At 39.0% G+C, this 16,735-nt stretch overlaps 1 protein-coding gene across 7 annotated transcripts in view; it reads right to left on the reverse strand.

The window, feature by feature from the left end:
- The window catches only part of AKAP7 (A-kinase anchoring protein 7), a 159,582-nt gene that overhangs the window by 111,348 nt on the left and 31,499 nt on the right, over positions 1-16,735 (reverse strand). For all 7 annotated transcript variants that reach the window (XR_004056902.1, XM_030929181.1, XM_030929177.1 and 4 more), the window contains exon 5: positions 16,093-16,253. Coding sequence is in view for 6 of the 7 variants with exons in the window: in XM_030929181.1 (XP_030785041.1) it covers positions 16,093-16,253 (161 nt within the window). In the remaining variant the exon portion in view is untranslated. The remainder of the gene's footprint in view (positions 1-16,092; positions 16,254-16,735) is intronic.

Consider the following 16,735-nt stretch of genomic DNA (forward strand, 5'->3'; position numbering starts at 1 on the left):
TTGCCTCAGCCTCCTGAGTAGGTGAGATCACAGGTACCCACCACCATGCCTGGCTAATTTTTCTGTATTTTTAGTAGAGATGGAGTTTCACTATGTTGGCCAGGCTTGTTTCAAACTCCTGACCTCAAGTGATCTACCCACCTCAGCCTCCCAAAGTGCTAGGATTACAGGCATCAGCCACCATGTCCGGCCAAAACTAATTAAAAAAACAAAAAAATCAGTGGTTGTTATCTGATCATGTGAAGAATGTGAAGGATTCCATGGGGTGGCAGCAGCATCAGCTAAGGCATGAAGACATGACATGGCCAAGTGCCTCTGGACACCTGTAAGTAGTTCAGCGTTCCTTAAACAATGGGTGCAGCGTGGACAGCACAATAAGGCTAAATACACAGGCAAGAATCCAGGAGCTCAGAATCTTAAATGACAGAGAAAGAAGAATAGATTTTGTCCTAGATCCAACAGTAAGTCAATAAAATTTTTTAAGCAGAGAGCATAAAAACGCTTAGTTTTGTGCTTTAGAAAGAGTCTGGAAGCAAAGCGGCAGGTTGTAGGCCAGGAGACTACTGCAGTAGCATAGGTAAAAGACGAACAGAGCTGGAACTGAGGCACAGCAATAGGGACAGAAAGTAGGGAACAAATGGGAGTGATATTTAAGAGAGAAAATTTACAGCATTTGATGACTATGAATATCTAAAATAACTGATGCTGGCATTTAGGATGACACCTAGATTTCTTATGTTCGTGGTGGAAGAGTAGGGAGATTGACTGTGATGGTAAATACAAAAAGAGAAACATGGGGCCAGGCGCAGTGGCTCACACCTGTAATCCCAGCACTTTGGGAGGCCGAGGCGGGCAGATCACCTGAGGTCAGGAGTTTGATACCAGCCTGGCCAACATGGTGAAACCATGTCTCTACTAAAAATACAAAAATTAGCCAGGCGTGGTGGCATGTGCCTGTAATCCCAGCTACTCAGGAGGCTGAGGCAGGAGAATCGCTTGAACCTGGGAGGCAGAGGTTGTAGTGAGCCGAGATAGTGCCACTGCACTCCAGCCTGGGCGACAGAGTGAGACTCCATTTCAAAAAACAAAAAAAGAAAGAAACATAGTTAAACAGAGAGTCAGGTTCAGAAATCTAAAACTATAAATGCTTAAAGAAAAAAGAGAGAAGCTAGTGAAGAAAGCTGAGAAGATACATTGAGAGAAGTATTAAACACACACACACACACACACAAAAAAGAAAGAAAAAAGAAAGTGGTGTCTCAGAAGCCAAAAGAATTTAAAGAAGGGAGTGCTCGGTTGTATGAATAAATCTAGAGCATCCGTTAGATTCAGTGATTACAAAGCTATCAGGGGCCCATGATGTGGCATGTAGTGAAGTAAGCCATAGCCTACTGACGGCAGGAGGTTCGAGAAAAGGACAGTAATGAACTAGAGACAGAGAACACAGGCAACTTTTTTAAAGATTCTGGGTAGGAAAGGTACAATGAAGATTTTTTAAATTTTAAAGATTCTGGGTAGGAAAGGTACAGAGAATACAGGCAACTCTTTTAAAGCTTCTGGGTAGGAAAGGTACAATGAAGAAGCTAGCAGGAGATTCAAAATCAAGAGATTTTTCTGTAGCTAATTCTGAGGGTTCTCTAACTTTGCTTTTTGTTTGTTTAGGGATAGGAAAGGTGTTATTGAGCAAGTAAAGTTGGGGGAAAGGAGGTGATAAAGACAAAAGGGTTGAAAATACAGAAACACCGAGAGGGAAGAAGTAACTGGTATAACAAGATCCCGGTTGAGACCAGCCAACCAAGAACACAGCTGAAGGGGTTAGTCCTAACTAGATAAAGGACACCTTTTTTCCTAAAACCGCATGAGAATTTAAAAGCCAAATGCAGTAGCAGAGGGACTTGGGACTTGAAGTGAGCGGATCCCAGCCTCAGTGCCATCTGCTGAGAGAGGGGTAGAAGGTTATAGTTGCTCCAAACAGGGGGCTGCAGCAGCAACAGTAGACATGAGAAAAAACTGAGCCAAAGCAGTGGACCTGCCGAGCCAAGGCTCTGAGTGTGGAAGACATACATTTGCAAGAGAGCCAACCTACATGACTGTGTGATTTCTTCATTTTGTCATTCTTTTGATAAATATTTATTAACATCTTATTTATTTATGTATTTATTTATTTATTTGAGACAGGGTCTTTCTCTGTCACCCAGGCTGGAGTATGGTGGCATACTCACAGCTCACTGCAGCCTCGCCCTCCCAGACTCAAGCAATCTTTCCACCTCAGCTACCCAAGTAGCTGGAATCAAGGCATGCACCACCATGCCCAGGTAATTTTTTTCTATCTTTTGTAGAAACAGTCTCACTATGTTGCCTAGGCTGGTCTTAAACCACTGAGCTCAAACAATCCTCCCTCCTCAGGCCCCCAAAGTGCTGGGATTATGTGAGCCTTAACGTGTTTTATGTGTCACACATTATAGACAGTCCTGGGTATATGCTAGTGATCAAAACAGTCATGGTCCTGGCCCTCATGGAGCCTAATCTAGCCACGAAGACAGTCAATCAAATAGACAATAATGGGCCAGGCACAGTGGCTCACGCCTGTAATCCCAGCACTTTGAGGAGCTGAGGCAGGCAGATCACTTGAGGTCAGGAGTTTGAGACCAGCTTGGCCAACATGGCGAAACCCCGTCTCTACTATAAATACGAAACTTAGCCAAGTGTGGTGGCAGGCACCTGTAATCTGAGCTACTAGGGAGGCTAAGACAGGAGAATCACTTGAACCCAGGAGGCAGAGTTTGCAGTGAGCCAAGATCGTGCAACTGCACTCCAGCCTGGGCGACAGAGCGAGACTCCATCTCAAAACAAACCAACAAACAACAACAACAAAAATAGACAATAACATAATTACAACATGTGATGAGCTCTATGAGGGCATTCCACTGGGTACAGTGATAGAGAGCTTACTTATAAAAATACTCTACTCACAGCGGGCAAGGACTCTGAGGTGGTGACATTTGAGATCCTAAGAATGAAAAGGTCTAAGCAGAAGGAACACTCAGGCATTTTCAGAAGATCTATGGCAGAAAAGACTTGGTTGAGTCCAGTATCTGTTAGAAGAAAGTTCAACTGGAGCACAGTGGGCAGGGAGAGAGCACCATAAGGCAGGAGATATAGGCAGCGGACCAGAACATGGAAGGTACTGTGGGCTACAGCAAGAAGGGTGGATTTTATTTTGCCCAGGTGTTGGGGCAAAAAAGCAAATGACTGGATTGGATCTGCCATTGGTGTTTCCCAGCCAGGTCAAACAGAAGGAGACAGGACAACTGAAAGAGCCACCAAGAAAGTGACATACCTTGAGGCCTTGTCTAGTTTAAGAATGAATACATCCATGCTGTCCTGGAAGAGGCCAAGCCTGGGTGAGGTTCCAGAGCATTAGTAGTAGTGGAAAGGAAGTAAATGGCAACTAGAATGGGAAGCTGTGGCGATAGCTATAACTGAGTTTAAGGTCTCAGAAATATGCTTACGAATAGCAGAGTGGTGTATGGGTGTAGGATGCTAACGTCAAAGAAGTCAAGGGATTTTAAGAAAAGCAACAGCTGTGATGGCAGTAGTGGGAATGGAGTATTTATCATTAATAATAACAGCTACCATCTATTTAACATTGTCTATGTGCCCAATACTATGCTAAACACTTCGTATAGATTATCTCACTTTCTTTTCAGAACAGTTACTATTATGCCCATTGTACAAATAAAGAAACTGAAGGACTGGGAGGTGAAGTAAATTGCTTAAAACCACTCAGCTGGTAACAGACTGCACAGGAATGCAAATGGTTCTGACTGACTCCAAAGCTCACTTTGTGCCAGCATGGCTGGACAGATTGTGCTCGTGCTACTGAAGGACGCAAGCATTGCAATGTAAGCTATGAAACAAAATCCTCAAAATAGGAGAGGAAATATTCAGATGACAGCAAAAAGAGAGGCAGAAGGTAACAAAACCAGGTAACATGAACCACCAATAAGGAAAGGCCTTTGTGTAAGGATAGAATAGGGACAAAGCAACAGAGAGATAAGAGAATGTAGATGATATCTCTGGGTCCTGTGGAATGTGGGATTGGGTGAAATGAGCAGCCTTCACCTAGAAGAAGCTGTGATTTCAATCAGATAAGAGCTGAGTTTCAGCTAAGGCAAGAAGAGGTATTCCTGGAAAATGTTTAGGGAGTCCGGTTGCTAATTTACAATATAACAGATTAGCATAGTGATTAAGAGCACAGAATCTGGAATCAGACTGCTTGGGCTTGAGTCCTGGTTCCGCTATTCACTTACAAATTACTTAACTTCTTTGTGCCTCTCAGTTCCCTGATAAATGGGAGTGATGACAATGGTCTTCCCATGGTTTGGATGTGGTTTGTCCCCACAAAAACTCATGTTGAAATCTGATTCCCAATATGGTAGTGCTGGACATGGAGCCTTGTGGGAGATGTTTGGGTCACAGGGGTGGATCCCTCATAAACAGATGAATGCCTTACATCAGGAGGATATTTTCACTTTCATGGGACTGGATTAGTTACTAAAGAGTAAGCTCTTATAAAAGTGAATTAGGCTTCCTAGATTCTCTCTTGCTTCCTCTATCGCTATGTGATCTCTTTCCATGCACCCACTCACTTTTCCACTTCTCTGCCATGTTTTGACCCAGCATGTCGTTCTGACCAGGAGCCAGCCAGTGCAGTGCTACGCTCTTGAACTTCCCAGCCTGCAAAATTGTCAGCTCAATAAACGTCTTTCCTTCATAAATTACCCAGCCTCAAGTATTCTGTTATAGCAACCCATAATGAACTAAGACAGCCCCTACCTCATAGGTTTGTCCGAACGAAATTAATATTTAATAAGATAATAAGAATAATGCCTGGAACAAAGTCAATCCATTTAGAAAGTGTTTGATTGAAAATCAAGTAAATAAAAGAGGTGAGAATAAAAAGGAGTAAGAGAGAGGTGAGAAAGGAGAGGAAGGATGGAGGAAGTGTGCTTGGAGGCAAACGCAAATAGAGGCAGGGTATGAAACTAAGGCTCTAATGGTCTCAATGGTGCAGGACTGTGAAAGCAGCCATCCTAGTTGAGAAGACAAACTGGTCTTCTAAGTGAAGTGTGGCTAAGTTATTTTGATGTTTCTGAAGGGAGCCTAGCCCAAGCCATTAGGGGGAGGGTTAGCAGGCTGCTGGAACACCCACCAGCCTGTGGTGGTTAGAAGTCCAAGACTTCATGTAGTCATAGAGCACCCTAGAAGGTCCTAAAGATACCAGAAACTGAACAGATTCTTCACAAGGAGCAGAAAACACAGAATGTAGTCTCTCCATCATTTGGGGGAAATGACAGTCAAAATAAAAGAAAGCATAATGTTCAAATGAACATTCTAAAAACCTTTCATTTTTTCTTTTTTTTTTTTTTTTGTTTTTTTTTGAGACAGAGTCTCGCTCTGTCGCCCGGGCTGGAGTGCAGTGACCGGATCTCAGCTCACTGCAAACCCCGCCTCCCGGGTTTACGCCATTCTCCTGCCTCAGCCTCCCGAGTAGCTGGGACTACAGGCGCTCGCCACCTCGCCCGGCTAGTTTTTTGTATTTTTTAGTAGAGACAGGGTTTCACCGTATTAGCCAGGATGGTCTCGATCTCCTGACCTCGTGATCCGCCCGTCTCGGCCTCCCAAAGTGCTGGGATTACAGGCTTGAGCCACCGCGCCCGGCCCCATTTTTTCTTATATGAGATAAATGTACTTAGAATCTTTTATCATGCTAACCAAGGGCACTTTTCTATTTAAAAAAGAAAGATTTGCAAGAACTATTATAATTCTAGTGGGCTAAATTTTTAGCAATCTCTCAATCTAACAAGCTTAACAAAATTACATATGGCTGAAAAAATGAATGAAATCACGTATCTATTTCTATGCAAAAAGCTTTTCAGTGCAATTTCATCATTCATTATAAAATGTGGGAACATGCCATATAAATGCAAAATTTTCAATATCTTCTTAATTCTATCAGCTACTGGGTAGTTCTAGGAAAGAAGGTGCTGTTTTATTCTGGAAAAAAAAAAAAACAGGATCACTCAAGGTCAAGCTAGGAAGCTGAGACACAGCCTCTGATGCCATACACCTTACCTGCTCCCTCAAGTGGCTACCACCGTAAGCCCACAGTACATGTAATGCAAAGAAGGGCTTGGTCTCTTTAGCCCACCAGCAGGTACCAAAAATAACGGTTAGTAACAGCATAATTTTAATGGTATAGGAAAAAAGAAATATCTTTTTCTCACCCATCCTATATTCATTGTCACAGAGAACTCTATAAATAAGACACATTAACAAGAGACAAGCATACCAATTTATTTAACAGAAGCTTTATGTGACATAGGACCTTTTATAAGAAAATAATGACCCAAATAAACACGTAAACCTGTATATTTTTATGCTATATTTGATGAAGAAGTGGATAGTTGTGGAGAAGTACAACTGAATTAAAAACTATGATTTAATGGTAATAAACTGGGGGAAACTTAGCAAGGCCTATTGACTCAGCTTCTCCTCTGTGACCCAGTGTCTTCAGAAAGGAAGATGTTCCACTCCTCCAGGCATAGAGAGAGCATATCTCAAATGTGGGTCTTACAACCTGCTTCAGGGAAGGGCAGGAGGGCAGAGAGTGACTTTCCTACTTCTGCTGTTTTCTCAAATTCCTTTAGTTTAAAATATTATGGAGTAGCATATCCTGACCCCCATTAATGGTAAAAGCCCATCAATTTAGACTCTGCTAGTTCAAAATGTCCAATAATTTTCTTCAATTTTACACATTACAAATTCTAAATGACTCTTTATCCTGCCAATATTTAGTAACGAGTACAAAGAGTAGTGTCTGAAATTGGTTCCTTTTTTCATAAGAACTATGTAATATTTTAAGAATTTATTTTTTTAACTTATAAATCTAAAAACTCTCTCAATGAAAATTAGGTAAATCGGACCACAGCTGAACCTCTGAACAACACAGGTTTGAACTAAGCAGGTCCACTTATATATGGATATTTTTCTTTTTTTATTATTATTATACTTTATGTTCCAGGGTACATATGCACAACATGCAGGTTTGTTACATATGTATACATGTGCCATGTTGGTGTGCTGCACCCATTAACTCATCATTTACATTAGTTATATCTCCTAATGCTATCCCTCCCCCCTCCCCCTACCCCACAACAGGCCCCAGTGTGTGATGTTTCTCTTCCTGTGTCCAAGTGATCTCATTGTTCAATTCCCACCTATGAGTGAGAACATGCAGTGTTTAGTTTTCTGTTCTTGCGACAGTTTGCTGAGAATGATGCTTTGTAACTGCATCCATGTCCCTACAAAAGACATGAACTCATCCTTTTTTATGGCTGTATAGTATTCCATGGTGTATATGTGCCACATTTTCTTAATCCAGTCTGTCACTGATGGACATTTGGGTTGGTTCCAAGTCTTTGCTACTGTGAATAGTGCCACAATAAACAAACGTGTGCATGTGTCTTTATAGCAGCATGACTTATAATCCTTTGGGTATATACCCAGTAATGGGATAGCTGGGTCAAATGGTATTTCTAGTTAGAGATCCTTGAGGAATCGACACACTGTCTTCCACAATGCTTGAACTAGTTTACAGTCCCACCAACGGTGTAAAAGTGTTCCTATTTCTCCACATCCTCTCTAGCACCTGTTGTTTCCTGACTTTTTTATGATCACCATTCTAATTGGTGTGACATGGTATCTCATTATGATTTTGATTGGCATTTCTCTGATGGCTAGTGACGATCAGCATTTTTTCATCTGTCTGTTGGCTGCATAAATGTCGTCTTTTGAGAAGTGTCTGTTCATATCCTTTGCCCACTTTTTGATGGGATTGTTTTTTTCTTGTAAATTTGTTTGAGTTCTTTGTAGGTTCTGGATATTAGCCTTTTGTCAGATGAGTAGATTGCAAAAATTTTCTCCCATTCTGTAGGTTGCCTGTTCACTCTGATGGTAGCTTCTTTTCCTGTGCAGAAACTCTTTAGTTTAATTAGATCCCATTTGTCAATGTTGGCTTTTGTTGCCATTGCTTTTGGTGTTTTAGGCATGAAGTCCTTGCCCATGCTTATGTCCTGAATGGTACTACCTAGGTTTTCTTCTAGGGTTTTCATGGTTTTAGGTCTAACATTTAAGTCTCTAATCCACCTTGAATTAATTTTTGTATAAGGTGTTTAAGGAAGGGATCCAGTTTCAACTTTCTACTTATGGCTAGCCAGTTTTCCCAGCACCATTTATTAAATAGGGAATCCTTTCCCCATTTCTTGTTTTTGTCAGGTTTGTCAAAGATCAGATGGTTGTAGATGTATGGTATTATTTTTGAGGTCTCTGTTCTGTTCCATTGGTCTATATCTCTGTTTTGGTACCAGTACCATGCTGTTTTGGTTACTGTAGCCTTGTGGTATAGTTTGAAGTCAGGTAGCGTGATGCCTCCAGCTTTGTTCTTTTGGCTTAGGATTGTCTTGGCTATCTGGGCCCTTTTTTGATTACATACGAACTTTAAAGTAGTTTTTTCCAATTCTGTGAAGAAAGCCATTGGTAGCTTAATAGGGATGGCTTTGAATCTATAAATTACTTTGGGCAATATGGCCATTTTCACGATATTGATTCTTCCTATCCACGAGCATGGAATGTTCTTCCATTTGTTTGTGTCCTCTTTTATTTCATTGAGCAGTGGTTTGTAGTTCTCCTTGAAGAGGTCCTTCACATCCCTTGTAAGTTGGATTCCTAGGTATTTTATTCTCTTTGAAGCAGTTGTGAATGGGAGTTCACAATTTGACTTCCTCTTTTCCTAACTGAATACCCTTTATTTCTTTCTCTTGCCTGATTGCCCTGGCCAGAACTTCCAACACTATGTTGAATAGGAGTGGTGAGAGAGGGCGTCCCTGTCTTGTCCCAGTTTTCAAGGGGAATTGCTTCCAGATTTTGCCCATTCAGTATGATATTGGCTGTGGGTTTGTCATAAATAGCTCTATTTTGAGATATGTTCCATCAATACCAAGTTTATTGAGAGTTTTTAGCATGAAGGGCTGTTGAATTTTTTCAAAGGCTTTTTCTGCATTTATTGAGATAATCATGTGGTTTTTGTCTTTGGTTCTGTTTATATGCTGGATTACGTTTATTGATTTGCGTATATGGAACCAACCTTGCATCCCAGGGATGAAGCCCACTTGATTATGGTAGATAAGCTTTTTGACGTGCTGCTGGATTCGGTTTGCCAGTATTTTATTGAGGATTTTTACATCGATGTTCATCAGGGATATTGGTCTAAAATTCTCTTTTTTTTGTTGTGTCTCTGCCAGGCTTTGGTATCAGGATGATGTTGGCCTCGTAAAATGAGTTAGGGAGGATTTCCTCTTTTTCTATTGATTGGAATAGTTTCAGAAGGAATGGTACCAGCTCCTCCTTGTACCTCTGGTAGAATTTGGCTGTGAATCCGTCTGGTCCTGGACTTTTCTTGGTTGGTAGGCTATTAATTATTGCCTCAATTTCAGAGCCTGTTATTGGTCTGTTCAGGGATTCAACTTCTTCCTGGTTTAGTCTTGGGAGATTGTATGTGTCCAGGAATTTATCCATTTCTTCTCGGTTTTCTAGTTTATTTGTGTAGAGGTGTTTATAGTATTCTCTGACGGTAGTTTGTATTTCTGTGGGGTCAGCGGTAATATCCCCTTTATCATTTATTATTGCATCTATTTGATTCTTCTCTCTTTTATTCTTTATTAGTCTTGATAGCGGTCTATCAATTTTGTTGATCTTTTCAAAATAACCAGTTCCTGGATTCACTGATTTTTTGAAGGGTTTTTTGTGTCTCTATCTCCTTCAGTTCTGCTCTGATCTTAGTTATTTCCTGCCTTCTGCTAGCTTTTGAATGTGTTTGCTCTTGTTCTCTAGTTCTTTTAATTGTGATGTTAGGGTGTCAATTTTAGATCTTTCCTGCTTTCTCTTGTGGGCATTTAGTGCTATAAATTTCCCACTACACAGTGCTTTAAATGTGTCCCAAAGATTCTGGTATGTTGTAGTATCTTTGTTCTCACTGGTTTCCAAGAACATCTTTATTTCTGCCTTCATTTCGTTATGTACCCAGTAGTCATTCAGGAGCAGGTTGTTCCATTTCCATGTAGTTGAGCGGTTTTGAATGAGTTTCTTAATCCTGAGTTCTAGTTTGATTGCACTATGGTCTGAGAGACAGTTTGTTATAATTTCTGTTCTTTTACATTTGCTGAGGAGTGCTTTACTTCCAACTATGTGGTCAATTTTGGAATAAGTGCGATGTGGTGCTGAGAAGAGTGTATATTCTGTTGATTTGGGGTGGAGAGTTCTGTAGATGTCTATTAGGTCTGCTTGGTGTATATATGGATATTTTTCAACAGAAGTTACACGTGTGTGCCTGCCTATCCTGCCTCCCTGCTTCCACCTCCACTTCTTGTGCCTCTGCCACCCCTAAGACAACAAGACTCACTCCTCCTCTTCCTCAGTCCACTCAATGTGAAAATGATGAGGGTGAAAACCTTTATGATCATCCACTTCCACTTAATGAACAGCAAACATGTATTCTCTTTCTTAGGATTCTCTTAATAGCATTTTCTTTTCTCTAAATTATTTATCACAAGAATATAGTATATATTAATAATACATGTAACATATAAAATATGTGTTAATCAATTGTTTATGTTATCAATAAGGCTTTCAGTCAACAGTAGACTATTAGTAGTAAACTTCTGGGGGAGTCAAAAGTTACATGGGGAATTTTGACTATGCAGGGTTCTGGGCACCAATCCCCATGTTGTTCAAAGGTCAACTAGAATTACTTTCTTTACAAATTTTCCTGCTTTACAATAAGTCAGACTAGCTCTGTCTCCACTATTTTGAATGAACAAAATTTTAATATTCCTGTGTAGGCATATACATACAATTTATTACAAAGTTTTAAGAAACTTTGGTCAATGGAATATATTCTTCTGAAAGTTTGAATATATCAGTTGACCAAACAGCTTATAAAATATGATACAAAAATAAATATTAAATCAGTTTACTGATACTGTTGCACTGAAGTGGTACTAATCCTAAGGCATTCTTTTTTTGAGATGGGGTCTCCCTCTGTTGCCCAGACTAGAGTGTAGTGGCACAATCATACCTCACTGTAACCTCCAGCCCCTGAGCTCATGTAATCCTCCTACCTCAGTCTGCTGAGTGGCTGGGATTACAGGCACAAGCCACTGTCCCCAGCCGGAGGCATTCTTTTAAAAATATATCCAAAGAAGTAAAATATTGACAAAAATTCCATGTGCTGAACATTCTGAATATCTGAACACTACGTAAATAGAGGCTATATCTAAACTTCAATGCCTGACACAGTACGTCCCCAATAATTAATAAATACATGTTGCTTCAGTAAGTGAATAATGTTTTCCATGTATATTCAATTATTTAGGTTTCTCATAAAAGTACATAAAAATTATAATCAAAAACAACAGTACAATACACACATAAAAGATTAAAAGCAAGTATAACAGCGATTGTATGAGGGGAAAGAATGTTGTTCTCCCTCCAGCTTCTATTTGTTATAATGCTTTGTTGAAACTTTTGAAAAACCATAAATATTTTTAATCAACAGTATCCAATACCTCTGGAATAAAGAGAGGAATCACAGGAGCAGTAATAACAAACCAATATCTTCGGGCTTATATTCATATTAAAGCTGGTGAGACTTCACATTCCTCAGCACACAATGGATCTTTCATCAATATTGGAAAATGCCTTTGTGAGAATATTTGCAAAGAATGGATGGAATTCTCAACGTTGCAAGCACCCAGTGAATTATTTAAAAGAACAATGGATGGATGACTAATTAGAAATGTTTCTTGAGTGCAGAGATGTTTACATTACCAAAGAAAAGCTCTAAGTTTAGCATTTTTTCCAGAGCAGCCAGGAAGAAAAGATTAACTGTGGGCACTGGTCCCAAATGATGTGCCCTCGAATTAGAGTTGCCTTCTCGTTGGCCAACTAATGATTTTAAGTACTCCTTGACTTGTAAATACTGCTTATTTGTTTGGATGCTTATTTACACGTTTTGCTTCACCCTATCCCTAAAAACAGGACTTAAGATAAGTCCAAAGAAGAGTACACTATAGTAAGTAAATTTAAAATAAAGAAAATGAGACAAAGGGAAACTAAAACTGTAAAGAAAACATGAAGCCAGGTATGAGATAAGTGCACAAAAAGAATAACGTATTCTAAATTCTAAATTCTAAATCCTATATTCTAAATTGAAGTACACAAGAAACTAGATTCTAAGTTTTCAAGTAACTAATTCTAACCCAAAGACACAAGTTAAATGTTCAACATTCATTAGGTAAAAAACAACATGTTCAAAAGAAATAGCCCTGATATTAAAATTAAAAAGAATTTTTCTTTTTTTTTTTTTTGAGATAGAGTCTCGCTCTGTCACCTTGGTTGGGGTACAGTGGCACGATCTCGGCTCACTGCAACCTCTGCCTCCTGGGTTCAAGTGATTCTCCTGCCTCAGCCTCTTGAGTAGCTGGGACTACAGGGGTGTGCCATCACACCCTGTTAATTTTTTGTATTTTTAGTGGAGACGGGGTTTCACCATATTGGCCAGGCTGATCTTGAGTACTAGTCACCCCTGACCTCGAGATCTGCCCACCTCAGCCTCCCAAAGTGCTGGGATTACTGGCATGAGCCGCCACGCCCGGTCAAAAAGAATTTTTTCTAATCAACTCATGTTATTTAACAAGATATAATCAACATTTTTAATACTTAAAATAAACACAGAGAATTTCCATAAATCTTTTTCTTATAAAATCATCAAATAATGCCAAAAGAATTATAGTAAAAGCAATTCTGTAATATCAGTTCTACAAAGTTTTACACAATTTTGTCTACGTACATATGCAATTTTTTTGATGGTCTGGCTTAGTCTAGAAATGTATTTCTCAGTGAGAGGAACAGATGCTCTTGCAACAAACAGAAAAAGAAAGGAGGGGCTGGGCACAGTGGCTCATGCCTGCAATCCCAACACTTTACAAGGCTGAGGTAGGACAACTGCTTGAGGCCAAGAGTTCAAGACCAGTATGGGCAACATAGCGAGACCCCAACTCTTTAAAAAAAAAATTAGCTGGCCATGGTGGCACACACTTGTAGTCCCGACTACCCAAGAAGGTGAGGCAGGAGGATCGCTTGAGCCTAGGAGCTCAAGGCTGCAGTGAGTCACGATTGCACCACTGCACTCCAGCCTGGGTGACAGATCAAGACTCTGTCTTTACAAAAGGAAAAGGGAAAAGTATTACGATAAACATACCTAGTAAAGATGGAATAGTCAAAATATTTCCTCCATAGAAGTCTTGCATATCCTTTAGCTGATTTATTCCTACATGTCTCTACTGTTCTTGTTATTAAAAATTGTGCCTCTTAAAAAAATAATTATTTATAGTTTTTTGTATACTGATCATGTACCTTGGGACTTCACTGAAGCTATAAGTTTCTCCTATGAAACCTAATAATCTGTCTTTCTCTTGATTTTAAAACTTCTAACCATCATTTGTTTTTCTTTGTGATGTCAACGAGCGAAGTTTCTACATACTCTCTATTAACCAGAAAGCTCCTCAATTCATAAAATCCAATATACTGCTCTCTGATCACACCTCCTGATTTTCCTTTCTCACTCTTGAACTTCTATTAACTCTCTTCTTCAGTCCTATTACTCTATTCTCCTTCGAAATATTAGTCCCATCCAGACTTTACTGCATTCTCTAATGTACATCCAATAATGATCACATCAAACATTCTGGCACTCTCTTGACAGTCTTGTTCCTTTGTCTTTTTACCACACCTACCATACAAGTGCTCAAGTATGGATTAATTCAGTTTCCCCTCTCCATTCCCATAGCTAAATCCTCGAATAGTCCTTGAGAAGATCACAAATTAGTACCATTACAAATTTTTGCACTCATCCCAAATGCACCTTCTGCACTGCTCTGCAACCCATTACATGCTGCTTATTAAACTTTCCCCTTCCATTTCCCTTAGTCACCATTCTAAACTTTCACCACTCTACTCATGCCCTTATTTTACCTTCACTGCTCCCTTTAGCATATGAATCTCATTTGATGATATCTATAGATTTGCAATTTATACTTCAGTAACACTAAACTACTTGTAGGTCCCTGAATAGAACTTGATTTATTTGCATATGCTGTTTCCTCTACCCAGAATACACTCCTCCCATTTGTTCAACCAGAAAACCTGTATTTACCCTTCAAATGTTAACTCAAATGCTATTTCTCCTATGAAATCTTCCTCAATCCAGCCCCCTTCTCCTGTGTGCCCACTATACTCTGTGCCTCTGCCTCTCATTACAAAAATTATTGTTACTACTATATTGCACTGTAATTGCTTGCCTGTTTGTTCCTGCACAAGGCTATAAGCTCCTTAGACAAAAAGGATCTTTTTCTTAATTTTTTTTATTTTTTCAGTTTTCTATCCCAAGTATCTAGCTGGCACCGGCTAATTGCATGCTAAAGGAATGAATTATTATTCCTTGGGCCCAACATTATGTAGAAGAAATGAAATTTAGAGGTAATAAATTTATAAAAACCTTAGCTAAAATGAATGTGGCTGTGTCACTAATAATAATAACAATAGTGAATTTCACATTTGCAACCCAATTGAAATGCTGTTATGTAAAATGTATTTCAAATACGTAACAGAAATCTTCTACTAAAAAGATAACTAAATAGCTCTACTTCTGATACATCTGAATGGATAATGAACTCAGTGAACTTAAACCATGTACCAGACAGCACAATTGACACTACACTAAATGTCATTCTAACAATTAATCTAAATGATAATCCAGCCCTATATAAACACTGACATTCACAAAAATATTTATCACAAATATCTTAAGAACACAAAAGAAAAACCAGCAATGAAACCTGATCCTCACTCCCTGCCAAACGTACACTTTAAAATAGGCAATTATTAAACAGCAAAGAGGCAATGTAATATTAAGCGAAAAGGATGTCCCAATAGATCACATACAACACGATGCCCTTTGTATTAAGTTAAAACCAACTAAAATGAAAATGCAAATACTTTGGGAAAATAAAAGGAAGTAAACACTGACTTCAGGATGATAGTGAACTTAATTGGAGGAAGGCCAAAGGATGCATTACTGAAAGGACAATATGGTTAGATTACTACCGAAGCACTAGCTTCTGTTTGGGGTGGTAGATTCCCAGGTTATTATTACATTGTTTTTTAAGAGATAGAGAGAGAAGCGTAGATACATAAAGAGAAGGAGGGATGGAGGCAAGAAAAGAGGGAAGAGGGGGCAGAGAAAGAAAACAGTAGAAGGAATAATAGATAGAAAGAAAAAAACACAGAGCATGGACCAATGATGCAAGTGTGTTACGAACCAAGGATTACTGAACCTGCAATGAGATGACATGACATGACATGAACTGATGTGAAAATAAAAATTTCTCACAGCATGTAGGCTAATATCCAACCTATTATCTCTGGATCAAACTGAAGTCACTCAACCAGGTTATGATTTTTTCTGCTTCCAATTCCCTGACACTTTCAATTGTGCTGCACAAAGCAGTATGTTCTTCAACACATGTGAGGTCTTCTGCTAACACCAATGGGCCTTCTGCTCAGAGAGTAGTCCCTCCAGGGGAGTGGGTGGAGGGGAGCAGCATAAATGGAAACCTTGCTGATTCACCAACTGGCTCTCTGGAATGGGAATGACAACTCCTATAAGCCTTTGAATAGGCAACCAGTGACTCCTATTCACTGATTCAGCACTTACCAAGTGCCAATTACTGTATGTCAAATGTTATGATAAGCACTGAAATCCTTCAGACTTATGATTGGGACAGTCCTAAAAAATACTTGAGTCTAGTCCATCATCTTTCAAAATTAAAAAATGTCAAGTCTCTATTACGAAATTGAAAAATATTGCTTCTCCAACAGACAAGATTTCCTATGAGTGTGTTGCTGTTTTACCTGCTATCTCCAAAAGTGATTTTACATGCTCCCCTTCTGCCAGCTTCACAAATCCAACCTGATTTCCAAAAGTGCCAATCCCTTGAAAGGGCAAAGTCAAATGTTTTCCTTGGAGGAGTTCTTCTATGAATGGTTTCAATTCCAAAAGAGCATCAATACCACTAGTAAGAAATAATACATTTTTCAGTAACACATTAAGTAATAAAATATACAAAACCAAATAAGAAACAAAATACCAGTTTTAGAAAGATGAATTCATTTTGATATTTGTACTAATTATTTTAAGGCTCAAAATACCTTCTAAATCTAAACTTTATGATTAAAACTGATAGACAGTTTTAAACAAAAACTATGGAAGAAGTAAAGAAATCTTTACCTAATTATAATTGCTATTAAAGACATGAAAGTAGACACTATTTTATAGTTTACCAAAAAATGTTTAATCAAGTGAAATATGAACAACTCAAAAAATTACTGAAAATATATCCCAAAAAACTGAGTACCTACAAGAGATTACATTAGATTACATTATCTTACATTAGGTGTCACGTTCTAGATTCTTGATGAAAGTACTAACGCTTTTACAGTACATACTATTTGTGAGGCACTCTAATAAAAGTTAAAACACACTATCTCTTAAAAT

The sequence above is a fragment of the Rhinopithecus roxellana genome, chromosome 4 (assembly GCF_007565055.1).
Source record: "Rhinopithecus roxellana isolate Shanxi Qingling chromosome 4, ASM756505v1, whole genome shotgun sequence".
In the NCBI taxonomy this organism is placed as follows: Eukaryota; Metazoa; Chordata; class Mammalia; order Primates; family Cercopithecidae; genus Rhinopithecus; species Rhinopithecus roxellana.